General features: G+C 37.2%; 1 protein-coding gene across 4 annotated transcripts in view; it reads left to right on the top strand.

Moving 5' to 3' along the window:
* The window catches only part of NUP205 (nucleoporin 205), a 114,618-nt gene that overhangs the window by 5,560 nt on the left and 86,962 nt on the right, over window positions 1-22,096 (top strand). For all 4 annotated transcript variants that reach the window (XM_037836097.1, XM_037836094.1, XM_037836098.1 and 1 more), the window contains exons 2-3: window positions 13,777-13,919; window positions 15,110-15,281. In XM_037836097.1, the coding sequence (XP_037692025.1) occupies window positions 13,777-13,919; window positions 15,110-15,281 (315 nt within the window). The remainder of the gene's footprint in view (window positions 1-13,776; window positions 13,920-15,109; window positions 15,282-22,096) is intronic.

Genomic DNA, 22,096 nt, shown 5'->3' with positions numbered 1-22,096 from the left:
AAAATTTCCTGTTTACTAATGGGAAAAATTCTGTCTTGGCCTGGAATTTAAGGCTCAAGCCTATTCTGTCCTCCGCAGTTAGAAAAGGCCAAGAAAATGACCCATAGTGAAGTCAGCTAGTCACCAGCCAAATTCACAGGTGGTCACCAGGATCCAGTGTCTGGTCTTCATTTTGCAGGCTGAGCAATCTGTAGTATATCCAGAGTTGATTAGGTCCCAACTAATTTTCTCTAACCAAGCTCAGAAGAGCAAAAGTATAAGCTAGTATGCCAATTTATTAATTTTTTATGGGGAGTATACCTGCCACAGATACTCATTGTGGTTTGTCAGCATATTCTTCACCCTAAAGAGAAATTTATATGACAAGCTGTATTTTTTAATCGGAAGATTGGCAAACATGGCATCAAAGCAAGGGAAACAAAGCAGGGAGTTGGATGATTACACTCTAGGAGAGATCTTTATATGCTGATGCCTGTTCTCTGTACTTGTCCCCCATACCTTTTATTATACTGGTGATTGATTTTTGATTTCTATGCTTAATGTCTGACTTTTTGTCAATCTGTTAAGTTCCAAGAGGCCTGGGATCCTTTCTGTCTTGTTTAGTCTGTAGTCACTGGCACATAGAATGTCCTCAGTAAATATTTGTTGAATAAATGAATGAAACAATGAATGATCCAACTTGACTGGTTTAGGCTGTACTCTCCCTGCACATCATCAGATTTTGTTTCTTAACATGCTCTTTCCCTTTAAAAAAAAGTTCCAAGTACGTTGTCCACTTCTTACTTACAAGGGTTATAATGCATTTAATTAGGTAATAGTTATCTTTCATGTCATTCTTAACTGCCTAGTAACTTTATTTGGATTTGTGTTTTCTCAGGCAGCAGTTAAACATGTATAGAGACCATCCATTAAAGTTTAGGCTTTAGTCAGTGTTAAATTCCATTTGTTGATTGATTTGTTTTGACTAGTTTTCCATTCAGTCTGTAAATGCATATGGGTGCTTTAACTGGTTGTTTCCAATCAGAAATCTTGGACTTTAAGGTATAGTTTTTCATATACTGAGTCATAAAATACATATAGTGGGTCTGCCACCAAAAAAGGGAACAGAATACAAAATGGATTACATTGAATATAATAAATGGTAATAAATGAAAGTTAATGTTTTATATAAAATTTTATTTCAGTTTTGCATATAATATATATTGGGTTGAGATATGGAGTATTTTTTACTATGGGTTACAGTCAAAAAAAGTTTGAAAGCCACTTCTCTGATCTGTTTAATCTTATTACTACTACATGAAATTCTCCATCATTTATACTTTTACACCTGTCTTTGAGCCTTTGCTCATGCTTCCCCTTGGCTGTTCTGTCATCCCTTTGTCATTCAGATTCTCCCCATTCTTCAAATGCTGCACAAATGTATTAATAACCCTTTAGAACTCTTTGACCATCATTTTGATGTTTGAAAGTAATAACGAAGAAGTGTGGGGTTCTGTGCCCAATGTGCATAACAGCCAATCCGTGGCACCGGAGTTTCAAAGAGAGAGTTCATTGCTACATGCAAAGCAGGAGATCAGATGGCCTTCTGGCCCAAAAGTCTGTCTCCCCTCTGTGTTCAAACTTCAACTTCCATGTGAGACCAAGGGAAGAGATGTTTATTTGGTGTAGGATCTATATTTTCTAAACAATATAACTTCTACAGTCAGTTTGTTCAAGCACTACAATTACATGGAACTTTGAATAGGAAGTGAGCTATGGTAGGTCTGTATAGATTAGAATGAAATAGCAACACATCCTAAAGTAATTTGGGTGGAGATTAAAAATATATATTCAGGGCCCCCCTGAAGAGCTGGGGGAGAATGCAGAGGTGTTGGCCTTCCTCACCTGACTTGTTGCTGATGTTCTCACAAACATTGGGGACTGACAGCTTGACATGCTGAGCCCTCTGTCTTGGGGCTGGCCCCTAAGAAGCTTGTTGCTGCAAGGAGAGGCCAAACCTGCTTATAATTGTGCCTAAGAGTCTCCCCAAGTGCCTCTTTGTTGCTCAGATGTGGCCCTCTCTCTAAGCCACCTTGGAGGGTGATCTCGCTGCTCTCCCCGCTACTTGGGACATGACTCCCAGGGGTGTAAATTTCCCTGGCAACGCAGGATACGACTCCCCGGGATGAATCTGGACCCAGCATCATGGGATTGAGAACATCTTGACCAAAAGGGGGATGCGAAATGAAATGAAATAGAGCTTCGGTGTCTGAGAGGTTTCAAATGGAGTTGAGAGTTCACTATGGTGGGCATTCGTACGCACTATATAGATAACACTTTTTAGGTTTTAACATATTGGAATAGCTAGAAGGAAATACCTGGAACTACCAAACTCCAACCCAGTAGCCTTGACTGTTGATGATTGTTTAACAATGTAGCTTACAAGGGGTGACAGTATGATTGTGAAAACCTTGTGGATCCCATTCCCTTTATCCAGTGTATGAATGGATGAGTAGATAAATAGGAACAAAACCTAAATGAAAAATAGGGTGGGATGCGGGGGTGATTTGGGTGTTTTTTTTTTAATTTTTAATTTTTATTCTTATTGTGATTCTTTCTGGTGTAAGGAAAATGTTCAAAAATAGATTGGGGTGATGAATGCACAACTATATGATGATACTGTGAACAGTTGATTGTACACCATGGATGATTGTATGGTATGTGAATATATCTCAATAAAACTGAATTAAAAAAAAAAAAGTCTGTCTCCCTGAGTCTAAGGAGTTCAGAGTTTTTATGAATTCAAGCAAGATGAGATGGAGTTGTTACCATTACAATATCGAGTACAAAAAGGGCTGAGACTAGGCTGGAATGACTGTTAATATAGTAAGTATACATAGAGCTGAGACTGCTAGAATAACCATTACAATAGTTGAGTATACACAGGGATGAGACTATTTGAGTTTCAGTAATTTCAGGTATTAACTTTTGGCTTTTCTACAGTATAGAAAAAAAAATCTGTATAATGATTCAGTAATCATAATCATCTGTTAATTTTTAATTTCTCGGTATGAAATGCTTTATTTCTTTGTGGCAACAATCCTAATTTGTTTTTGTATTGTTATTGAAATATTTCACTTATGTACATTTTGTCTCCCAAACTTGATCATGAACTTTTTAAAAACCAGGATTGTTTCTCTTATCCCCAGTGGCACTTTACTGTTCATTTATGGAGCTTAAATGTTTCTAGGTAAATGAAATTGGCTGAATTTAGATAAATTTGCCTAGGTATGTGCAGATGTGATTTTTTTTTTTTTTTTTTTGCCTGAATGCAAGAAAGTTTAATAAACATTTAAAAAATCTCTCACCCTCACTTAGAAATTAACAGAAAAGAGGTTTCTAAAAGTCCATCCTGATTATCTAGGAAAAACTATGGTCACTATACTAAAAAGTAAATCATATAGAAAAACACATTAACAAAGACCAAAGAGTAATAAAAGTGTGCTCATCCACCCATATCAGTGAGGAAAGGCAATTTTTTTTTTTTTTTTTTTTTTCTTTTTTTTTTTTTATCATCATTTTATTGAGATATATTCACATACCACGCAGTCATACAAAACAAATTGTACTTTCGATTGTTTACAGTACCATTACATAGTTGTACATTCATCACCTAAATCAATCCCTGACACCTTCATTAGCACACACACAAAAATAACAAGAATAATAATTAGAGTGAAAAAGAGCAATTGAAGTAAAAAAGAACACTGGGTACCTTTGTCTGTTTGTTTCCTTCCCCTACTTTTCTACACATCCATCCATAAACTAGACAAAGTGGTGTTTGGTCCTTATGGCTTTCCCAATCCCATTGTCACCCCTCATAAGCTACATTTTTATACAACTGTCTTCGAGATTCATGGGTTCTGGGTTGTAGTTTGATAGTTTCAGGTATCCACCACCAGCTACCCCAATTCTTTAGAACCTAAAAAGGGTTGTCTAAAGTGTGCATAAGAGTGCCCACCAGAGTGACCTCTCGGCTCCTTTTGGAATCTCTCTGCCACTGAAGCTTATTTCATTTCCTTTCACATCCCCCTTTTGGTCAAGAAGATGTTCTCCGTCCCACGGTGCCAGGTCTACATTCCTCCCTGGGAGTCATATTCCACGTTGCCAGGGAGATTCACTTCCCTGGGTGTCTGATCCCACGTAGGGGGGAGGGCAGTGATTTCACCTTTCAAGTTGGCTTAGCCAGAGAGAGAGGGCCACATCTGAGCAACAAAGAGGCATTCAGGAGGAGACTCTTAGGCACAAATATAGGGAGGCCTAGCCTCTCCTTTGCAGCAACCGTCTTCCCAAGGGTAAAACTTATGGTAGAGGGCTCAACCCATCAAACCACCAGTCCCCTATGTCTGTGGTCATGTTAGCAACCATGGAGGTGGGGTAGGCGAATACCCCTGCATTCTCCACAGGCTCCTCAAGGGGGCACTACATCTTTGTTTTTTTTTTTTTTTTTTTTTAACTTTCCCTTCTTTTTTCAAATCACCTGTATGAAAAAAAAAGTTAAAAAGAAAACAAACATACAATAAAAGAGCCTTTCAAAGAGACCATAGCAAGGGAGTAAGAAAAAGACAACTAACCTAAGATAACTGCTTAACTTCCAACATGTTCCTACTTTACCCCAAGAAAGTTACATAATATAGCAACATTTCAGTGAACTTGTTCCTACTACAACCATCAGAAATTAACAGACCATAGTCATTTCTGGGCATCCCCAGAACGTTAAATAGCCTATCTGTTCTTCCTGGATTATTGTTCCCCCTTCCTTAATTGCTCTCTACTGCTAGTTCCCCTACATTCTACATTATAAACCATTTGTTTTACATTTTTCAAAGTTCACATTAGTGGTAGCATATAATATTTCTCTTTTTGTGCCTGGCTTATTTCGCTCAGCATTATGTCTTCAAGGTTCATCCATGTTGTCATATGTTTCACCAGATCGTTCCTTCTTACTGCCGCGTAGTATTCCATCGTGTGTATATACCACATTTTATTTATCCACTCATCTGTTGAAGGACATTTGGGTTGTTTCCATCTCTTGGCAATTGTGAATAATGCTGCTATGAACATTGGCGTGCAGATATCTGTTCGTGTCACTGCTTTCCGATCTTCCGGGTATATACCGAGGAGTGCAATCGCTGGATCGAATGGTAGCTCTATATCTAGTTTTCTAAGGAACTGCCAGACTGACTTCCAGAGTGGCTGAACCATTATACAGTCCCACCAACAATGAATAAGAGTTCCAATTTCTCCACATCCCCTCCAGCATTTGTAGTTTCCTGTTTGTTTAATGGCAGCCATTCTAACCGGTGTTAGATGGTATCTCATTGTGGTCTTAATTTGCATCTCTCTAATAGCTAGTGAAGCTGAACATTTTTTCATGTGTTTCTTGGTCATTTGTATTTCCTCTTCAGAGAACTGTCTTTTCATATCTTTTGCCCATTTTATAATTGGGCTGTCTGTACTATTGTCATTGAGTTGTAGGATTTCTTTGTATATGCAAGATATCAGTCTTTTGTCGGATACATGGTTTCCAAAAATTTTTTCCCATTGAGTTGGCTGCCTCTTTACCTTTTTGAGAAATTCCTTTGAGGTGCAGAAACTTCTAAGCTTGAGGAGTTCCCATTTATCTATTTTCTCTTTTGTTGCTTGTGCTTTGGGTGTAAAGTCTAGGAAGTGGCCTCCTAATACAAGGTCTTGAAGATGTTTTCCTACATTATCTTCTAGGAGTTTTATGGTACTTTCTTTTATATTGAGATCTTTGGTCCATTTTGAGTTAATTTTTGTGTAGGGGGTGAGGTAGGGGTCCTCTTTCATTCTTTTGGATATGGATATCCAACTCTCCCAGCCCCATTTGTTGAAAAGACCATTATGGCTCAGTTCGGTGACTTTGGGGGCCTTATCAAAGATCAGTCGGCCATAGATCTGAGGGTCTATCTCTGAATTCTCAATTCGATTCCATTGATCTATATGTCTATCTTTGTGCCAGTACCATGCTGTCTTGGCAACTGTGGCTTTATAATAAGCTTCAAAGTCAGGGAGTGTAAGTCCTCCCACTTCGTTTTTCTTTTTTAGAGTGTCTTTAGCAATTCGAGGCATCTTCCCTTTCCAAATAAATTTGATAACTAGCTTTTCCAAGTCTGCAAAGTAGGTTGTTGGAATTTTGATTGGGATTGCATTGAATCTGTAGATGAGTTTGGGTAGAATTGACATCTTAATGACATTTAGCCTTCCTATCCATGAACATGGAATATTTTTCCATCTTTTAAGGTCCCCTTCTATTTCTTTTAGTAGAGTTATGTAGTTTTCTTTGTATAGGTCTTTTACATCTTTGGTTAAGTTGATTCCTAGGTACTTGATTTTTTTAGTTGCTATTGAAAATGGTATCTTTTTCTTGAGTGTCTCTTCAGTTTGTTCATTTCTAGCATATAGAAACATTACTGACTTATGTGCATTAATCTTGTATCCCGCTACTTTGCTAAATTTGTTTATTAGCTCTAGTAGGTGTATCGTCGATTTCTCAGGGTTTTCTAGATATAAGATCATATCATCTGCAAACAATGACAGTTTTACTTCTTCTTTTCCAATTTGGATGCCTTTTATTTCTTTGTCTTGCCGGATTGCCCTGGCTAGCACTTCCAGCACAATGTTGAATAACAGTGGTGACAGCGGGTATCCTTGTCTTGTTCCTGATCTTAGAGGGAAGGCTTTCAGTCTCTCACCATTGAGTACTATGCTGGCTGTGGGTTTTTCATATATGCTCTTTATCATGTTGAGGAAGTTTCCTTCAATTCCTACCTTTTGAAGTGTTTTTATCAAAAAGGGATGTTGGATTTTGTCAAATGCTTTTTCAGCATCTATTGAGATGATCAATTGATTTTTCCCTTTCGAGTTTTTAATGTGTTGTAATACATTGATTGTTTTTCTGATGTTGAACCATCCTTGCATGCCTGGAATGAACCCCACTTGGTCATGGTGTATGATTTTTTTAATGTGTCTTTGGATTCGATTTGCAAGTATTTTGTTGAGGATTTTTGCATCTATATTCATTAGGGAGATTGGCCGGTAGTTTTCCTTTTTTGTAGCATCTTTGCCTGGTTTTGGTATTAGATTGATGTTAGCTTCATAAAATGAGTTAGGTAGTGTTCCATTTTTTTCAATGTTTTGAAAGAGTTTGAGTAAGATTGGTGTCAGTTCTTTCTGGAAAGTTTGGTAGAATTCCCCTGTGAAGCCATCTGGCCCTGGGCATTTATTTGTGGGAAGATTTTTGATGACTGATTGGATCTCTTTGCTTGTGATGGGTTGGTTGAGGTCTTCTATTTCTTCTCTGGTCAGTCTAGGTTGTTCATATGTTTCCAGGAAATTGTCCATTTCTTCTACATTATCCAGTTTGTTGCCATACAGTTGTTCATAATATCCTCTTATAATTTTTTTAATTTCTTCAGGATCTGCAGTTATGTCACCTTTTTCATTCATTATTTTGTTTATATGGGTCTTCTCTCTTTTGATTTTGTCAGTCTAGCTAGGGGCTTGTCAATCTTGTTGATCTTCTCAAAGAACCAACTTTTGGTGATATTTATCCTTTCTATTGTTTTTTTGTTCTCTATGTCATTTATTTCTGCTTTAATCCTTGTTATTTCTTTTCTTGTACTTGGTTTAGGATTGGTTTGCTGTTCATTTTCTAGCTTCTTCAGTTGATCCATTAGTTCTTTGATTTTGGCTCTTTCTTCCTTTTTAATATATGCGTTTAGTGCTATAAATTTCCCCCTTAGCACTGCTTTTGCTGCATCCCATAGGTTTTGGTATGTTGTGTTCTCATTTTCATTCGTCTCTATATATTTAGCAATTTCTCTTGCTATTTCTTCTTTAACCCACTGATTGTTTAGGAGTGTGTTGTTTAACCTCCAGGTATTTGTGAATTTTCTAAGTCTCTGATGGTTATTGACTTCTAATTGTATTCCATTGTGGTCAGAGAATGTGCTTTGAATAATTTCAATCTTTTTAAATTTATTGAGGCTTGTTTTATGTCCCAGCATATGATCTATTCTGGAGAAAGTTCCGTGAGCACTAGAAAAGTATGTGTATCCTGGTGATTTGGGATGTAATGTCCTGTAGATGTCTGTTAAATCTAATTCATTTATCAGATTGTTTAGGTTTTCAATTTCCTTATTGGTCTTCTGTCTGGTTGATCTATCTATAGGAGAGAGTGATGTGTTGAAGTCTCCCACAATTATTGTGGAAACATCAATTGCTTCCTTTAGTTTTGCCAATGTTTCTCTCATGTATTTTGTGGCACCTTGATTGGGTGCATAGACATTTACGATTGTTATTTCTTCTTGCTGAATTGCCCCTTTTATTAGTATGTAGTGGCCTTCTTTGTCTCTCAAAACATCCCTGCATTTGAAGTCTATTTTATCTGAGATTAATATTGCTACACCTGCTTTCTTTTGGCTGTAGCTTGCATGAAATATTTTTTTTCCATCCTTTCACTTTCAATTTCTTTGTGTCCCTGTGTCTAAGATGAGTCTCTTGTATGCAACATATTGATGGTTCATTTTTTTTGATCCATTCTGCGAATCTATATCTTTTAATTGGGGAGTTTAATCCATTTACATTCAACGTTAAAACCGTGAAGGCATTTCTTGAATCGGCCATCTTATCCTTTGGATTATGTTTGCCATATTTTTCCCTCTCTCTATTAATATCCTTTATTGTACCCATACCGAATCTCTTTAGTACTGAACCTTTCTCCAAGTCTCTCTGTCCTGTCTTTGTTTCTCTGTCTGTAGGGCTCCCTTTAGTATCTCCAGTAGGGCAGGTCTCTTATTAGCAAATTCTCTCAGCATTTCTTTGTCTGTGAAAAATTTAAGCTCTCCCTCAAATTTGAAGGAGAGCTTTGCTGGATAAAGTATTCTTGGCTGGAAATTCCTCTCTCTCAGAATTTTAAATATATCGTGCCATTGCCTTCTCGCCTCCATGGTGGCTGCTGAGTAGTCACTACTTAGTCTTATGCTGTTTCCTTTGTATGTGGTGAATTGCTTTTCTCTTGCTGCTTTCAGAACTTGCTCCTTCTCTTCTATGTTTGACAGTGTGATCAGTATATGTCTCGGAGTGGGTTTTTTTGGATTTATTCTATTTGGAGTTCGCTGAGCATTTATGATTTGTGTATTTATGTTGTTTAGAAGATTTGGGAAGTTTTCCCCAACAATTTCTTTGAATACTCTTCCTAGACCTTTACCCTTTTCTTCCCCTTCTGGGACACCAATGAGTCTTATATTCGGACGCTTCATATTATCTATCATATCCCTGAGGTCCATTTCGAGTTTTTCAATTTTTTTCCCCATTCTTTCTTTTATGCTTTCATTTTCCATTCTGTCATCTTCCAGGTCACTGATTCGTTGTTCAACTTCCTCTAGTCTTGTACTATGAGTGTCCAGAATCTTTTTAATTTGGTCAACAGTTTCTTTAATTTCCATAAGATCATCCATTTTTTTATTTAGTCTTGCAATGTCTTCTTTATGCTCTTCTAGGGTCTTCTTGATTTCCTTCATATCCCGTACTAGGGTCTCATTGTTCATCTTTAGTTCTTTGAGTAGCTGCTCTAGGTGTGTCTCTTCTGGTCTTTTGATTTGGGTGCTTGGGCTTGGGTTATCCATATCGTCTGGTTTTTTCATATGCTTTATAATTTTCTGTTGTTTTTGGCCTCGTGGCATTTGCTGTCCTTGATAGGGGTCTTTTAGGGTTTGTAGACCAGTTGAAGTCCTTATCTCTAATTTATCAGATCTACAGCTTCGTGGAGTACACTTTCTCTAACTAACCAGCAGGTGGCGTCCACGAGCCACCTGTTCTCCACAAGCCAGATCTCCCCTGCTTAGCCTTTTTGGTGAGTGGGGGAGTGAGTCTTGTGGGGCCCAATTGGTGTCCCAAGCTTGCGTGTGTAGTTGGTGTTGCCTGCCCTGTATGTGGGGCGTGTTTCTGGGCAGTCGGGGAGGGGGGGTGGCCCTAACAATCAAATCTCCCTGATGATCCTAGAGTTTTAAAGCTACTGCAATAGTCTAATCCTTCAGTTCAGTCCTGCCACAGTTTGTCTCTGCCACTGACCCACAAGTCTTTGGTATTGGCGTATGGCTCCTGAGACTTGCAAGTGGGCCCCTCTTCCAGGCTGTGCACCCCGGATCCTCTGTTGAGGGATGACTGTGCTATGTCACAGGTGAGTGCCGTCCCCCCAGGGCAGTTCTGGGCTGCTGGGCTGTGTTGGGAGGCTCCCAGTCTGCTCAAATGATGGCTGAATGGGGCTCTGTTAATTCACACTGCTCCCCCTTCCCAGCTGTGGGACATTCAGCTGAGGTTGCAGGGAAGGCTAATGTCCACGCCCAGTTTTGTGGTGTGTGCCTGTTATTTGAAGCACTTCCGTCACACTGGGTTGTCTGGGGCAGCTCTGGGCTATGGGGCTGGCGATGGGCAGGAGTGTTTCCTGTCCACCAGGATGGTGGCTGTGAGCGGACACCCCCCTTTTCTTGGGAAGTTGTGTTGTTTAGTGAATTTTCTCAGCCACTGGATTATTGCCTTTTGTCTCAGAGCTCTCTTAGTTCTGCTCTTGACTTGACGTGCCCAAATTTCAATTCTTTGAAGCTTTCTGTATTGAGCTTCTTAGAGTAATTGTTTTAGAAAAAGCAAAAAGGATTTAAAAAAAAAAAAAAAAAAAAAAAAAAAACGGCCCTCCTCAGAGATCTAATGGGTTATTGAAATGCTAATAGACAAAGCAACCAGGGCCATTAAGGAAAGGTGCCCTGGGCAGAGAGATCAGCCTTGCTTCGGGATTTGCATATGCGCCTCAAGGCCTGATCTCCGCCCTTCCCCTTTCTGTGTTCACCAGAACTCCAAAAATCCTCTGCTTTTACTTTGGAGCTTCTCGTGTTGTTTTCCTTCTATGCCCGTCTCCTCTCTGCTGGGCTGGCTGCTCTCAGAGTCTCTGGTGTCTGGCCTCAGTCTATCTATGGTTGGAGTTTGAATCAGTAGAATGAGTTTCCGATGAGAGCAGCCACTGCAATTCTCCCTTCTCCTTCCTGGAGCTGACAGCCCCTCCTCCCCCGGGACTGAGCCTGGCAGGGAGGGGCGCGGGTCCCCTGGCCGCAAAAACTTACAGATTTCGCTGATCTCAGCAGTTCCACGTTTTCATGAGTGTTGTATGAAGTATGCCCAAAGACAGATTGCTCTGTGGTGTCCAGTCCACGCAGTTCCTGGCTTTTTACCTACTTTCCTGGAGGAGTAACTAAAACATACAGCTCACCAGTCTGCCATCTTGCCCCGCCTCCTCGCAGATGTGATTTTAATTTCTTCATTTACCAGACTATTTACTAGGTAGTTCTGAAATACCTAAATTCATCCTTTCAAATATTTTCACTTTCCAAGTATCATTTACAGAGGCAGTATAACCTAGTCATTAGGAAACATTCTGATGCCAGACTGCCTTGGTTCAAGTTCTGCTTATCTAATGTGATCTTGCATAAGTTTCTTGTCTTCTCTGCCTCAGTTTCCATCTCTACAAAATGGAGAAAGAAATAGTGCTGGCCTCATAGGGTGTTATAAGATAGAATAGCACATGTAAAGATCTTAGCACAGTACTTTTAGTACATAGCAAAAGCTAAGTATTACCTTTTTTTTTTTTTTTTTTTTTTACTTTCATCAGGATCTGTAATAATATACCCCCTCTCATTTATTATTTTGTTTATTTGGGTCTTCTTTCTTTTTGACTTTGTCAGTCTAGCTAAGGGTTTGTCGATCTTGTTGATATTCTCAAAGAACCAAGTTTTGGTTTTATTCTATTTTTTTTTTCCATATCATTTATTTCTGCCTTACTCCTTGTTATTTCTTTTCTTCTACTTGTTTTAGGATTAGTTTGCTGATCATTTTCTAGCTTCTTCAGTTGTTCCATTAATTCTTTGATTTTAGCTCTTTCTTCCTTTTTAATGTATGCATTTAGAGCTATAAATTTCCCTCTCAGTACCACCTTTGCTGCATCCCATAAATTTTGATGTGTTTGTTGTGTTCTCATTTTCATTCATTTCCAGATATTTAACAATTTCTCTTGCAATTTCTTCTTTGACCCACTGATTGTTTAGTAGTGTGTTGTTTAACCTCCAGATATTTGTGAGTCTTCTGGTTCTTTGATAGTTATTAACTTCTAGTTGTATTCCACTGTGTTCAGAGAATGTGTTTTGTATAATTTTGATCTTTTTAAATTTATTGAGACTTGTTTTATACCACAGCATATGACCTATCTAGAGAAAGTTCCATGAGCACTAGAGAAGAATGTATATCCTGGTAATTTGGGATGTTATGTTCTGTATATATCTGTTAAGTCTAATCAGTTTATCACATTGCTTAAGTTCTTAATTTCCTTATTGTTCTTACATCAAGATGATCTATCTGTAGGAGAGAGTGTCTTATTGTGGAGGCATCTATCGTTTATGATTGTTATTTCTTCTTGGTGAATTGTCCCTTTTATAAATATATAGTTTCCTTCTTTGTCTCTTATACCATTCTTGGATTTAAAGCCTATTTTATCTGAAATTAGCCTTGCTACCCCTGCTTTCTTTTGTCTGTAGCTTGCATGGAATATTTTTTTTCTTTCACTTTCAGTTTCTTTGTGTCACTAGGTCTAAGATGAGTCTCTTGTAAACAGCGTATTGATAGTTCATATTTTTTAATCCATTCTACCAATCTGTATCTTTTAATTGGGGGATTTAATCCATTCACATTCAGTGTTATTACTGTGAAGGCTGTTCTTGGATCAGCCGTCTTATCCTTTGGTTTTTATTTGTTGGATTTATTTTTACTCTCTCTTTCTTTATTTCCTTTAAGGTACCCTTACTAAGACTCTTCAGTTCTGTGGCCTTCTCCAGACCTCTCTCTCCTTCCTTTTTTTCCTCAGCCAGTAGAGCTCCCCTTAGTAGTTCTTGTAGGGCGGGTCTCTTGTTAACATATTCTCTCATCATTTGTTTGTGAAAATTTTAAGCTCTCCTTCAATTTTGAAGGAGAGCTTTGCTGGGTAAAGAATTCTTGGCTGACAGTTTTTCTCTTTCAGAATTTTAAATATATCATACCACTGTCTTCTTGCTCCTTGGTGCTTGCTGAGTAGTTAAGTCCTCAATCTTATATTGTTTCCCTTGTATGTGGTGAAACTTTTGTAGCTTGTGGAGCTACAAAAGTGTTCTGTATTTCTGTGCTGTCTTTTAAAAGCTAGGGTCCTAGCCAAAGTGCATTTTTTTCATGTTCCAGATTTTACAAAATCTGATTTTTTTTTTCCTATTTCTGCTTTTCATTTGGATGATAGGGAAGGACAGAAAGGTACTTATTTTTGAGTGTCTTCAATATGCCAAGCACTCACTGTATTATTCATTTTACTTAGTTTGTCTCATTTAATTCTTAAAACTCCCTGAAGCAGATGATGTCCCTGTTTTATATATAAGGAAACTGAAGTTTAGAGGGGTCATTCCTTTTGCTCCTGGTCACAATGCTAATAAAGTGGCCAACCAACTTCAGCTGATATTCCAATCTAAAGTAAGGATTTATTTTATTTTATATTAATTTAGATAAAATGATGCTTACATTGCTGCCTGATACAGTTCCTTATATGTAAAAGTAACCTTGAGTATGATTAAAATATGTGGAAGGTAACATCCCATTATTTGTCAAATTTATGTTTTATTTAATGTTGCTTTTATTTATTTTTTCTTTAAGCTTCTAGTCTATGGGGTCCATATAAAGACATTTGGCAAACAGTGGGAAATGCTCTCTGGAGAAGACAACCTGAAGCTGTCCACCTTCTTGACATGATTTTGAAGAAATATAAACCTGACTTCATCTCATTGTTCAGAAACCCAGTAGGAAATTTTCTTTCTTCTTTTTTTCTCCTTGGATTTTTTTTTTTTTTTTTAAGATTGAAGAAGCAGCAAGCAAAATCTTAATGCCTATAAAAAATATTTTACTTGTCCTATTTCAGTGATTCATGATTTCTTTAAAAATGTAATGTTTCCTAGGAGCAATTATTATCTTGATCTCCATAGGAGTTAATATTGTATTTATCTCTATCTAGTAGATGCTAATATTTGAATATGATTTAGGAAGTTCAGTAAATTCCAGAAATATAAGCATCTTGGAATTTCTGACCTATGGTTAATAATACATCAAAGCTTAATAAGATTGGTTAATTGATTTATTTAACCCTTGGTAATGTTATATAAGTTGTTTTAGCTAAACTAATTAATACTTATGTACAGTCAATCACTGTATTTTGAGATACTTTAGTGGAGGGAATTTGTATTTGGAAATTCCTTTCCTTGCTGTTTGACAATATTCTTTTATATACTAAGAAGACCATCTTAAGTAATGGGATGGTGTTACCAGGAAAAAAGCAAACTTTTAATCTAATGGTATAGTAGATAGAGCCCTAGCCTGGGAGCCAATTGAACTGAATTCCAGCCTTGGCTGTATCACTGGAGAGTTGTTTGAGCACAGGCTTATTGTGTGACCAGTTGTATGATACAAGCTGTGTCAGTTTTCTCATCTGTAATAAAGGGGTTAGCTTTTTTTAAGGTCTAAATTAAAAAAAAAATTTATGATCCATCAAGTAATTCGATTACTGTATAATATTTGTTAAATATTTGAACTAAATAAATCTTTTTGGGATAACCCCATATAAAGTAATATGTTAATAAACTATCATTAGCCCAATTAATTTAAAAATTCATTATATCCACTTGCCATTTTCCACTTGAAGACCTTATTGTTTTCTTTATTAAATATATAATTAGAAATGTTCCTTAGAAGCATGAAAAATAGTATGCTATTTTGAATGGTTTTTTAAAATTTTGTAGTTCAGAGTTTAGTGGAAATAGTTATTGAAGAGGTATAAAATATTGTCTCAAATTTCTAATTCTAGATTATCTGATAAAAAGTATTTCTGTTGTAGTGTTACCAGGTTGTATTGTCATAAATAAACTCATACTTTAGGACCTTGTCTTCAATTTTACTATTTTCATTACATGACCTTAATTTATTTTTACCATTATAGCCAAAAAATGTTCAACAACATGAGAAGGTTCAGAAAGCCAGTACAGATGGTGTCGCCATCCAGGGCCAACAGGGAACCCGACTTCTTCCTGAACAACTCATTAAAGAAGCCTTTATCCTCAGCAACCTTTTTGATATTGGAGAATTGGCAGCCGTTGAGCTTCTCCTTGCTGGTAGGTTGACATTTAGTTGAACCTATGGTAAGGTAGTACAGAATTATAAAATTATCCAATCATAGTTTAAAGTATTATATTATTTAGATTCCAAAATAATTTCCAAGGATATAATTTAATTGAAAAACCATATTCAAAGTATTTCCTTTGTTTATCTTTGATTGAAGGGAAGGCTTCGTTTTAGTGATCAGAGTTTTAAAGGCAAAATTTAACTATTTTAAGGGAGACTTTTGCATGGTGATCTATTAGCAAAGAATAATAGGTTGTGTCTCAGAAGTTTTATAGCACAAAGCATTTATTATCATACAGTGAATAAGAAGGCAAGGTCATTGTTTTTTTCTGGAGTTTCTTTTTAGGGGGTGATTTAGATGATGTATAAGTTAAAAAATAGATAATTTCAATAATACTAAGTTTTAGGAATAAAATAACACAAGGCAGTGGGATATAGAGAAATGGGAGCTGAATAGGGGCAATCCAAATAGGGTACTTCAAGAATACCTCTCTGAGGGTGGGGCATTTGACCTGAGAACTGAATGATGAGAAAAGTGATGCACACACAGAGCTGTAGGGGGAAGACTGTTCCAGGGAGAGCAAACAGCAAGTTCTTGAGGTGGAAACCAATGCATGTTAAAACAAAAAGACTATTGTGGCTGGAGTATAGTGAATAAGGGAGAGATTGGAGGAAGATGAAGAAATAGCAGAATGAGATCTTGTTGGATCTTGCAGGCAATGAAAGTCATTTGGATTTTATTGTAATCACAATGAGATGTTGTTTGGATTAAGCAGAATCATTACATAGTCTAGTATAATTTTGAAATGTTGTCTCTGGCTGCTGTATAGAGAAAGGACTGAAATGAGGCAGCAATGGTCAATGATCAGTTAGGAGGTTTTAAATAATAGTACAGGACAGTGTTGGCAGTGGCTTGGACAGTGTGATAGCAGTGGAAGTGGTCCGAAGTGGTCAAGGTTGGTATATGTTTTGGAGGTAGAGTTGTTGGAAATGATGTGGGGAGTGAGTGAAAGAAAAGAATTGAGAATGACACCAAGGTTTTTGGCCAAAGAAACTAGATAAATAATGAAGCCATTTATGAAGGTGAGGAAGATTGGGGAGTAATCAAGTTTTAGAAGATAATTTAAAAATTCAGTTTTGGATACATTAAGTTTTTTTTTTTACACTTTCAAGTGGTTAAAATGGAAAATTTGAGTTGTATACATGTTATTACAATAAAAATTTCAACACACACACAGTAATTATTTCCACCACTGCTAAAAAGGCCTTCAACAAGTTTAAGCACTATTCTTGCAGAAACTACTCAAAAATAATAATTGATAGATAATTCTTTTACATTATAAGATATATGTATACACCCTTCTGTGTTTATTTTTTTTTATTTTTTTTTATCATCATTTTATTGAGATATATTCACATACCACGCAGTCATACAAAACAAATTGTACTTTCGATTGTTTACAGTACCATTACATAGTTGTACATTCATCACCTAAATCAATCCCTGACACCTTCATTAGCACACACACAAAAATAACAAGAATAATAATTAGAGTGAAAAAGAGCAATTGAAGTAAAAAAGAACACTGAGTACCTTTGTCTGTTTGTTTGCTTCCCCTACTTTTCTACACATCCATCCATAAACTAGACAAAGTGGAGTTTGGTTCTTATGGCATTCCCAATCCCACTGTCACCCCTCATAAGCTACATTTTTATACAACTGTCTTCGAGATTCATGGGTTCTGGGTTGTAGTTTAATAGTTTCAGGTATCCACCACCAGCTACCCCAATTCTTTAGAACCTAAAAAAGGTTGTCTAAAGTGTGCGTAAGAGTGCCGACCAGAGTGATCTCTCAGCTCGTTTTGGAATCTCTCTGCCACTGAAGCTTATTTCATTTCCTTTCACATCCCCCTTTTGGTCAAGAAGATGTTCTCCATCCCACGATGCCGGGTATACATTCCTCCCCGGGAGTCATATTCCACGTTGCCAGGGAGATTCACTTCCCTGGGTGTCTGATCCCACGTAGGGGGGAGGGCAGTGATTTCACCTTTCAAGTTGGCTTAGCCAGAGAGAGAGGGCCACATCTGAGCAACAAAGAGGCATTCAGGAGGAGACTCTTAGGCACAAATACAGGGAGGCCTAGCCTCTCCTTTGCAGCAACCGTCTTCCCAAGGGTAAAACTTATGGTAGAGGGCTCAACCCATCAAACCACCAGTCCCCTATGTCTGTGGTCATGTTAGCAACCATGGAGGTGGGGTAGGCGAATACCCCTGCATTCTCCACAGGCTCCTCAAGGGGGCACTACATCTTTTTTTTTTTTTTTCCTTGTTTGTCTTTTTTCTTTTTTTTTTTTTTTTAACTTTCCCTTCTTTTTTAAATCAACTGTATGAAAAAAAAAAGTTAAAAAGAAAACAAACATACAATAAAAGAACATTTCAAAGAGACCATAACAAGGGAGTAAGAAAAAGACAACTAACCTAAGATAACCGCTTAACTTCCAACATGTTCCTACTTTACCCCAAGAAAGTTACATAATATAGCAACATTTCAGTGAACTTGTTCCTACTACATCCATCAGAAATTAACAGACCATAGTCATTTCTGGGCATCCCCAGAACATTAAATAGCTTATCTGCTCTTCTTGGATTATTGTTCCCCCTTCCTTAATTGCTCTCTACTGCTAGTTCCCCTACATTCTACATTATAAACCATTTGTTTTACATTTTTCAAAGTTCACATTAGTGGTAGCATATAATATTTCTCTTTTTGTGCCTGGCTTATTTCGCTCAGCATTATGTCTTCAAGGTTCATCCATGTTGTCATATGTTTCACCAGATCGTTCCTTCTTACTGCCGCGTAGTATTCCATCGTGTGTATATACCACATTTTATTTATCCACTCATCTGTTGAAGGACATTTGGGTTGTTTCCATCTCTTGGCAATTGTGAATAATGCTGCTATGAACATTGGCGTGCAGATATCTGTTCGTGTCACTGCTTTCCGATCTTCCGGGTATATACCGAGAAGTGCAATCGCTGGATCGAATGGTAGCTCTATATCTAGTTTTCTAAGGAACTGCCAGACTGACTTCCAGAGTGGCTGAACCATTATACAGTCTCACCAACAATGAATAAGAGTTCCAATTTCTCCACATCCCCTCCAGCATTTGTAGTTTCCTGTTTGTTTAATGGCAGCCATTCTAACTGGTGTGAGATGGTATCTCATTGTGGTCTTAATTTGCATCTCTCTAATAGCTAGTGAAGCTGAACATTTTTTCATGTGTTTCTTGGCCATTTGTATTTCCTCTTCAGAGAACTGTCTTTTCATATCTTTTGCCCATTTTATAATTGGGCCGTCTGTACTATTGTCATTGAGTTGTAGGATTTCTTTGTATATGCAAGATATCAGTCTTTTGTCAGATACATGGTTTCCAAAAATTTTTTCCCATTGAGTTGGCTGCCTCTTTACCTTTTTGAGAAATTCCTTTGAGGTGCAGAAACTACTAAGCTTGAGGAGTTCCCATTTATCTATTTTCTCTTTTGTTGCTTGTGCTTTGGGTGTAAAGTCTAGGAAGTGGCCGCCTAATACAAGGTCATGAAGATGTTTTCCTACATTATCTTCTAGGAGTTTTATGGTACTTTCTTTTATATTGAGATCTTTGGTCCATTTTGAGTTAATTTTTGTGTAGGGGGTGAGGTAGGGGTCCTCTTTCATTCTTTTGGATATGGATATCCAACTCTCCCAGCCCCATTTGTTGAAAAGACCATTATGGCTCAGTTCGGTGACTTTGGGGGCCTTATCAAAGATCAGTCGGCCATAGATCTGAGGGTCTATCTCTGAATTCTCAATTCGATTCCATTGATCTATATGTCTATCTTTGTGCCACTACCATGCTGTTTTGGCAACTGTGGCTTTATAATAAGCTTCAAAGTCAGGGAGTGTAAGTCCTCCCACTTCGTTTTTCTTTTTTAGAGTGTCTTTAGCAATTTGAGGCATCTTCCCTTTCCAAATAAATTTGATAACTAGCTTTTCCAAGTCTGCAAAGTAGGTTGTTGGAATTTTGATTGGGATTGCATTGAATCTGTAGATGAGTTTGGGTAGAATTGACATCTTAATGACATTTAGCCTTCCTATCCATGAACATGGAATATTTTTCCATCTTTTAAGGTCCCCTTCTATTTCTTTTAGTAGAGTTATGTAGTTTTCTTTGTATAGGTCTTTTACATCTTTGGTTAAGTTTATTCCTAGGTACTTGATTTTTTTCGTTGCTATTGAAAATGGTATCTTTTTCTTGAGTGTCTCTTCAGTTTGTTCATTTCTAGCATATAGAAACATTACTGACTTATGTGCATTAATCTTGTATCCCGCTACTTTGCTAAATTTGTTTATTAGCTCTAGTAGGTGTATCGTTGATTTCTCAGGGTTTTCTAGATATAAGATCATATCATCTGCAAACAATGACAGTTTTACTTCTTCTTTTTCAATTTGGATGCCTTTTATTTCTTTGTCTTGCCGGATTGCCCTGGCTAGCACTTCCAGCACAATGTTGAATAACAGTGGTGACAGCGGGTATCCTTGTCTTGTTCCTGATCTTAGAGGGAAGGCTTTCAGTCTCTCACCATTGAGTACTATGCTGGCTGTGGGTTTTTCATATACGCTCTTTATCATGTTGAGGAAGTTTCCTTCAATTCCTACCTTTTGAAGTGTTTTTATCAAAAAGGGATGTTGGATTTTGTCAAATGCTTTTTCAGCATCTATTGAGATGATCAATTGATTTTTCCCTTTCGAGTTTTTAATGTGTTGTAATACATTGATTGTTTTTCTTATGTTGAACCATCCTTGCATGCCTGGAATGAACCCCACTTGGTCATGGTGTATGATTTTTTTAATGTGTCTTTGGATTCGATTTGCAAGTATTTTGTTGAGGATTTTTGCATCTATATTCATTAGGGAGATTGGCCGGTAGTTTTCCTTTTTTGTAGCATCTTTGCCTGGTTTTGGTATTAGATTGATGTTAGCTTCATAAAATGAGTTAGGTAGTGTTCCATTTTTTTCAATGTTTTGAAAGAGTTTGAGTAAGATTGGTGTCAGTTCTTTCTGGAAAGTTTGGTAGAATTCCCCTGTGAAGCCATCTGGCCCTGGGCATTTATTTGTGGGAAGATTTTTGATGACTGATTGGATCTCTTTGCTTGTGATGGGTTGGTTGAGGTCTTCTATTTCTTCTCTGGTCAGTCTAGGTTGTTCATATGTTTCCAGGAAATTGTCCATTTCTTCTACATTATCCAGTTTGTTGCCATACAGTTGTTCATAATATCCTCTTATAATTTTTTTAATTTCTTCAGGATTTGCAGTTATGTCACCTTTTTCATTCATTATTTTGTTTATATGGGTCTTCTCTCTTTTTGATTTTGTCAGTCTAGCTAGGGGCTTGTCAATCTTGTTGATCTTCTCAAAGAACCAACTTTTGGTGATATTTATCCTCTCTATTGTCTTTTTGTTCTCTATGTCATTTATTTCTGCTTTAATCCTTGTTATTTCTTTTCTTGTACTTGGTTTAGGATTGGTTTGCTGTTCATTTTCTAGCTTCTTCAGTTGATCCATTAGTTCTTTGATTTTGGCTCTTTCTTCCTTTTTAATATATGCGTTTAGTGCTATAAATTTCCCCCTTAGCACTGCTTTTGCTGCATCCCATAGGTTTTGGTATGTTGTGCTCTCATTTTCATTCGTCTCTATATATTTAGCAATTTCTCTTGCTATTTCTTCTTTAACCCACTGATTGTTTAGGAGTGTGTTGTTTAACCTCCAGGTTTTTGTGAATTTTCTAAGTCTCTGATGGTTATTGACTTCTAATTGTATTCCATTGTGGTCAGAGAATGTGCTTTGAATAATTTCAATCTTTTTAAATTTATTGAGGCTTGTTTTATGTCCCAGCATATGATCTATTCTGGAGAAGGTTCCGTGAGCACTAGAAAAGTATGTGTATCCTGGTTATTTGGGATGTAATGTCCTGTAGATGTCTGTTAAATCTAATTCATTTATCAGATTGTTTAGGTTTTCAATTTCCTTATTGGTCTTCTGTCTGGTTGATCTATCTATAGGAGAGAGTGATGTGTTGAAGTCTCCCACAATTATTGTGGAAACATCAATTGCTTCCTTTAGTTTTGCCAATGTTTCTCTCATGTATTTTGTGGCACCTTGATTGGGTGCATAGACATTTACGATTGTTATTTCTTCTTGCTGAATTGCCCCTTTTATTAGTATGTAGTGGCCTTCTTTGTCTCTCAAAACATCCCTGCATTTGAAGTCTATTTTATCTGAGATTAATATTGCTACACCTGCTTTCTTTTGGCTGTAGCTTGCATGAAATATTTTTTTCCATCCTTTCACTTTCAGTTTCTTTGTGTCCCTGTGTCTAAGATGAGTCTCTTGTATGCAACATATTGATGGTTCATTTTTTTTGATCCATTCTGCGAATCTATATCTTTTAATTGGGGAGTTTAATCCATTTACATTCAACGTTAAAACCGTGAAGGCATTTCTTGAATCGGCCATCTTATCCTTTGGATTATGTTTGCCATATTTTTCCCTCTCTCTATTAATATCCTTTATTGTACCCATACTGAATCTCTTTAGTACTGAACCTTTCTCCAAGTCTCTCTGTCCTGTCTTTGTTTCTCTGTCTGTAGGGCTCCCTTTAGTATCTCCAGTAGGGCAGGTCTCTTGTTAGCAAATTCTCTCAGCATTTGTTTGTCTGTGAAAAATTTAAGCTCTCCCTCAAATTTGAAGGAGAGCTTTGCTGGATAAA

This window comes from Choloepus didactylus, chromosome 5 (assembly GCF_015220235.1).
Source record: "Choloepus didactylus isolate mChoDid1 chromosome 5, mChoDid1.pri, whole genome shotgun sequence".
Classification (NCBI taxonomy): Eukaryota; Metazoa; Chordata; class Mammalia; order Pilosa; family Megalonychidae; genus Choloepus; species Choloepus didactylus.
Note: the sequence above shows the minus strand (reverse complement) of the source record. Positions and strands in the feature narration are given on the sequence as shown.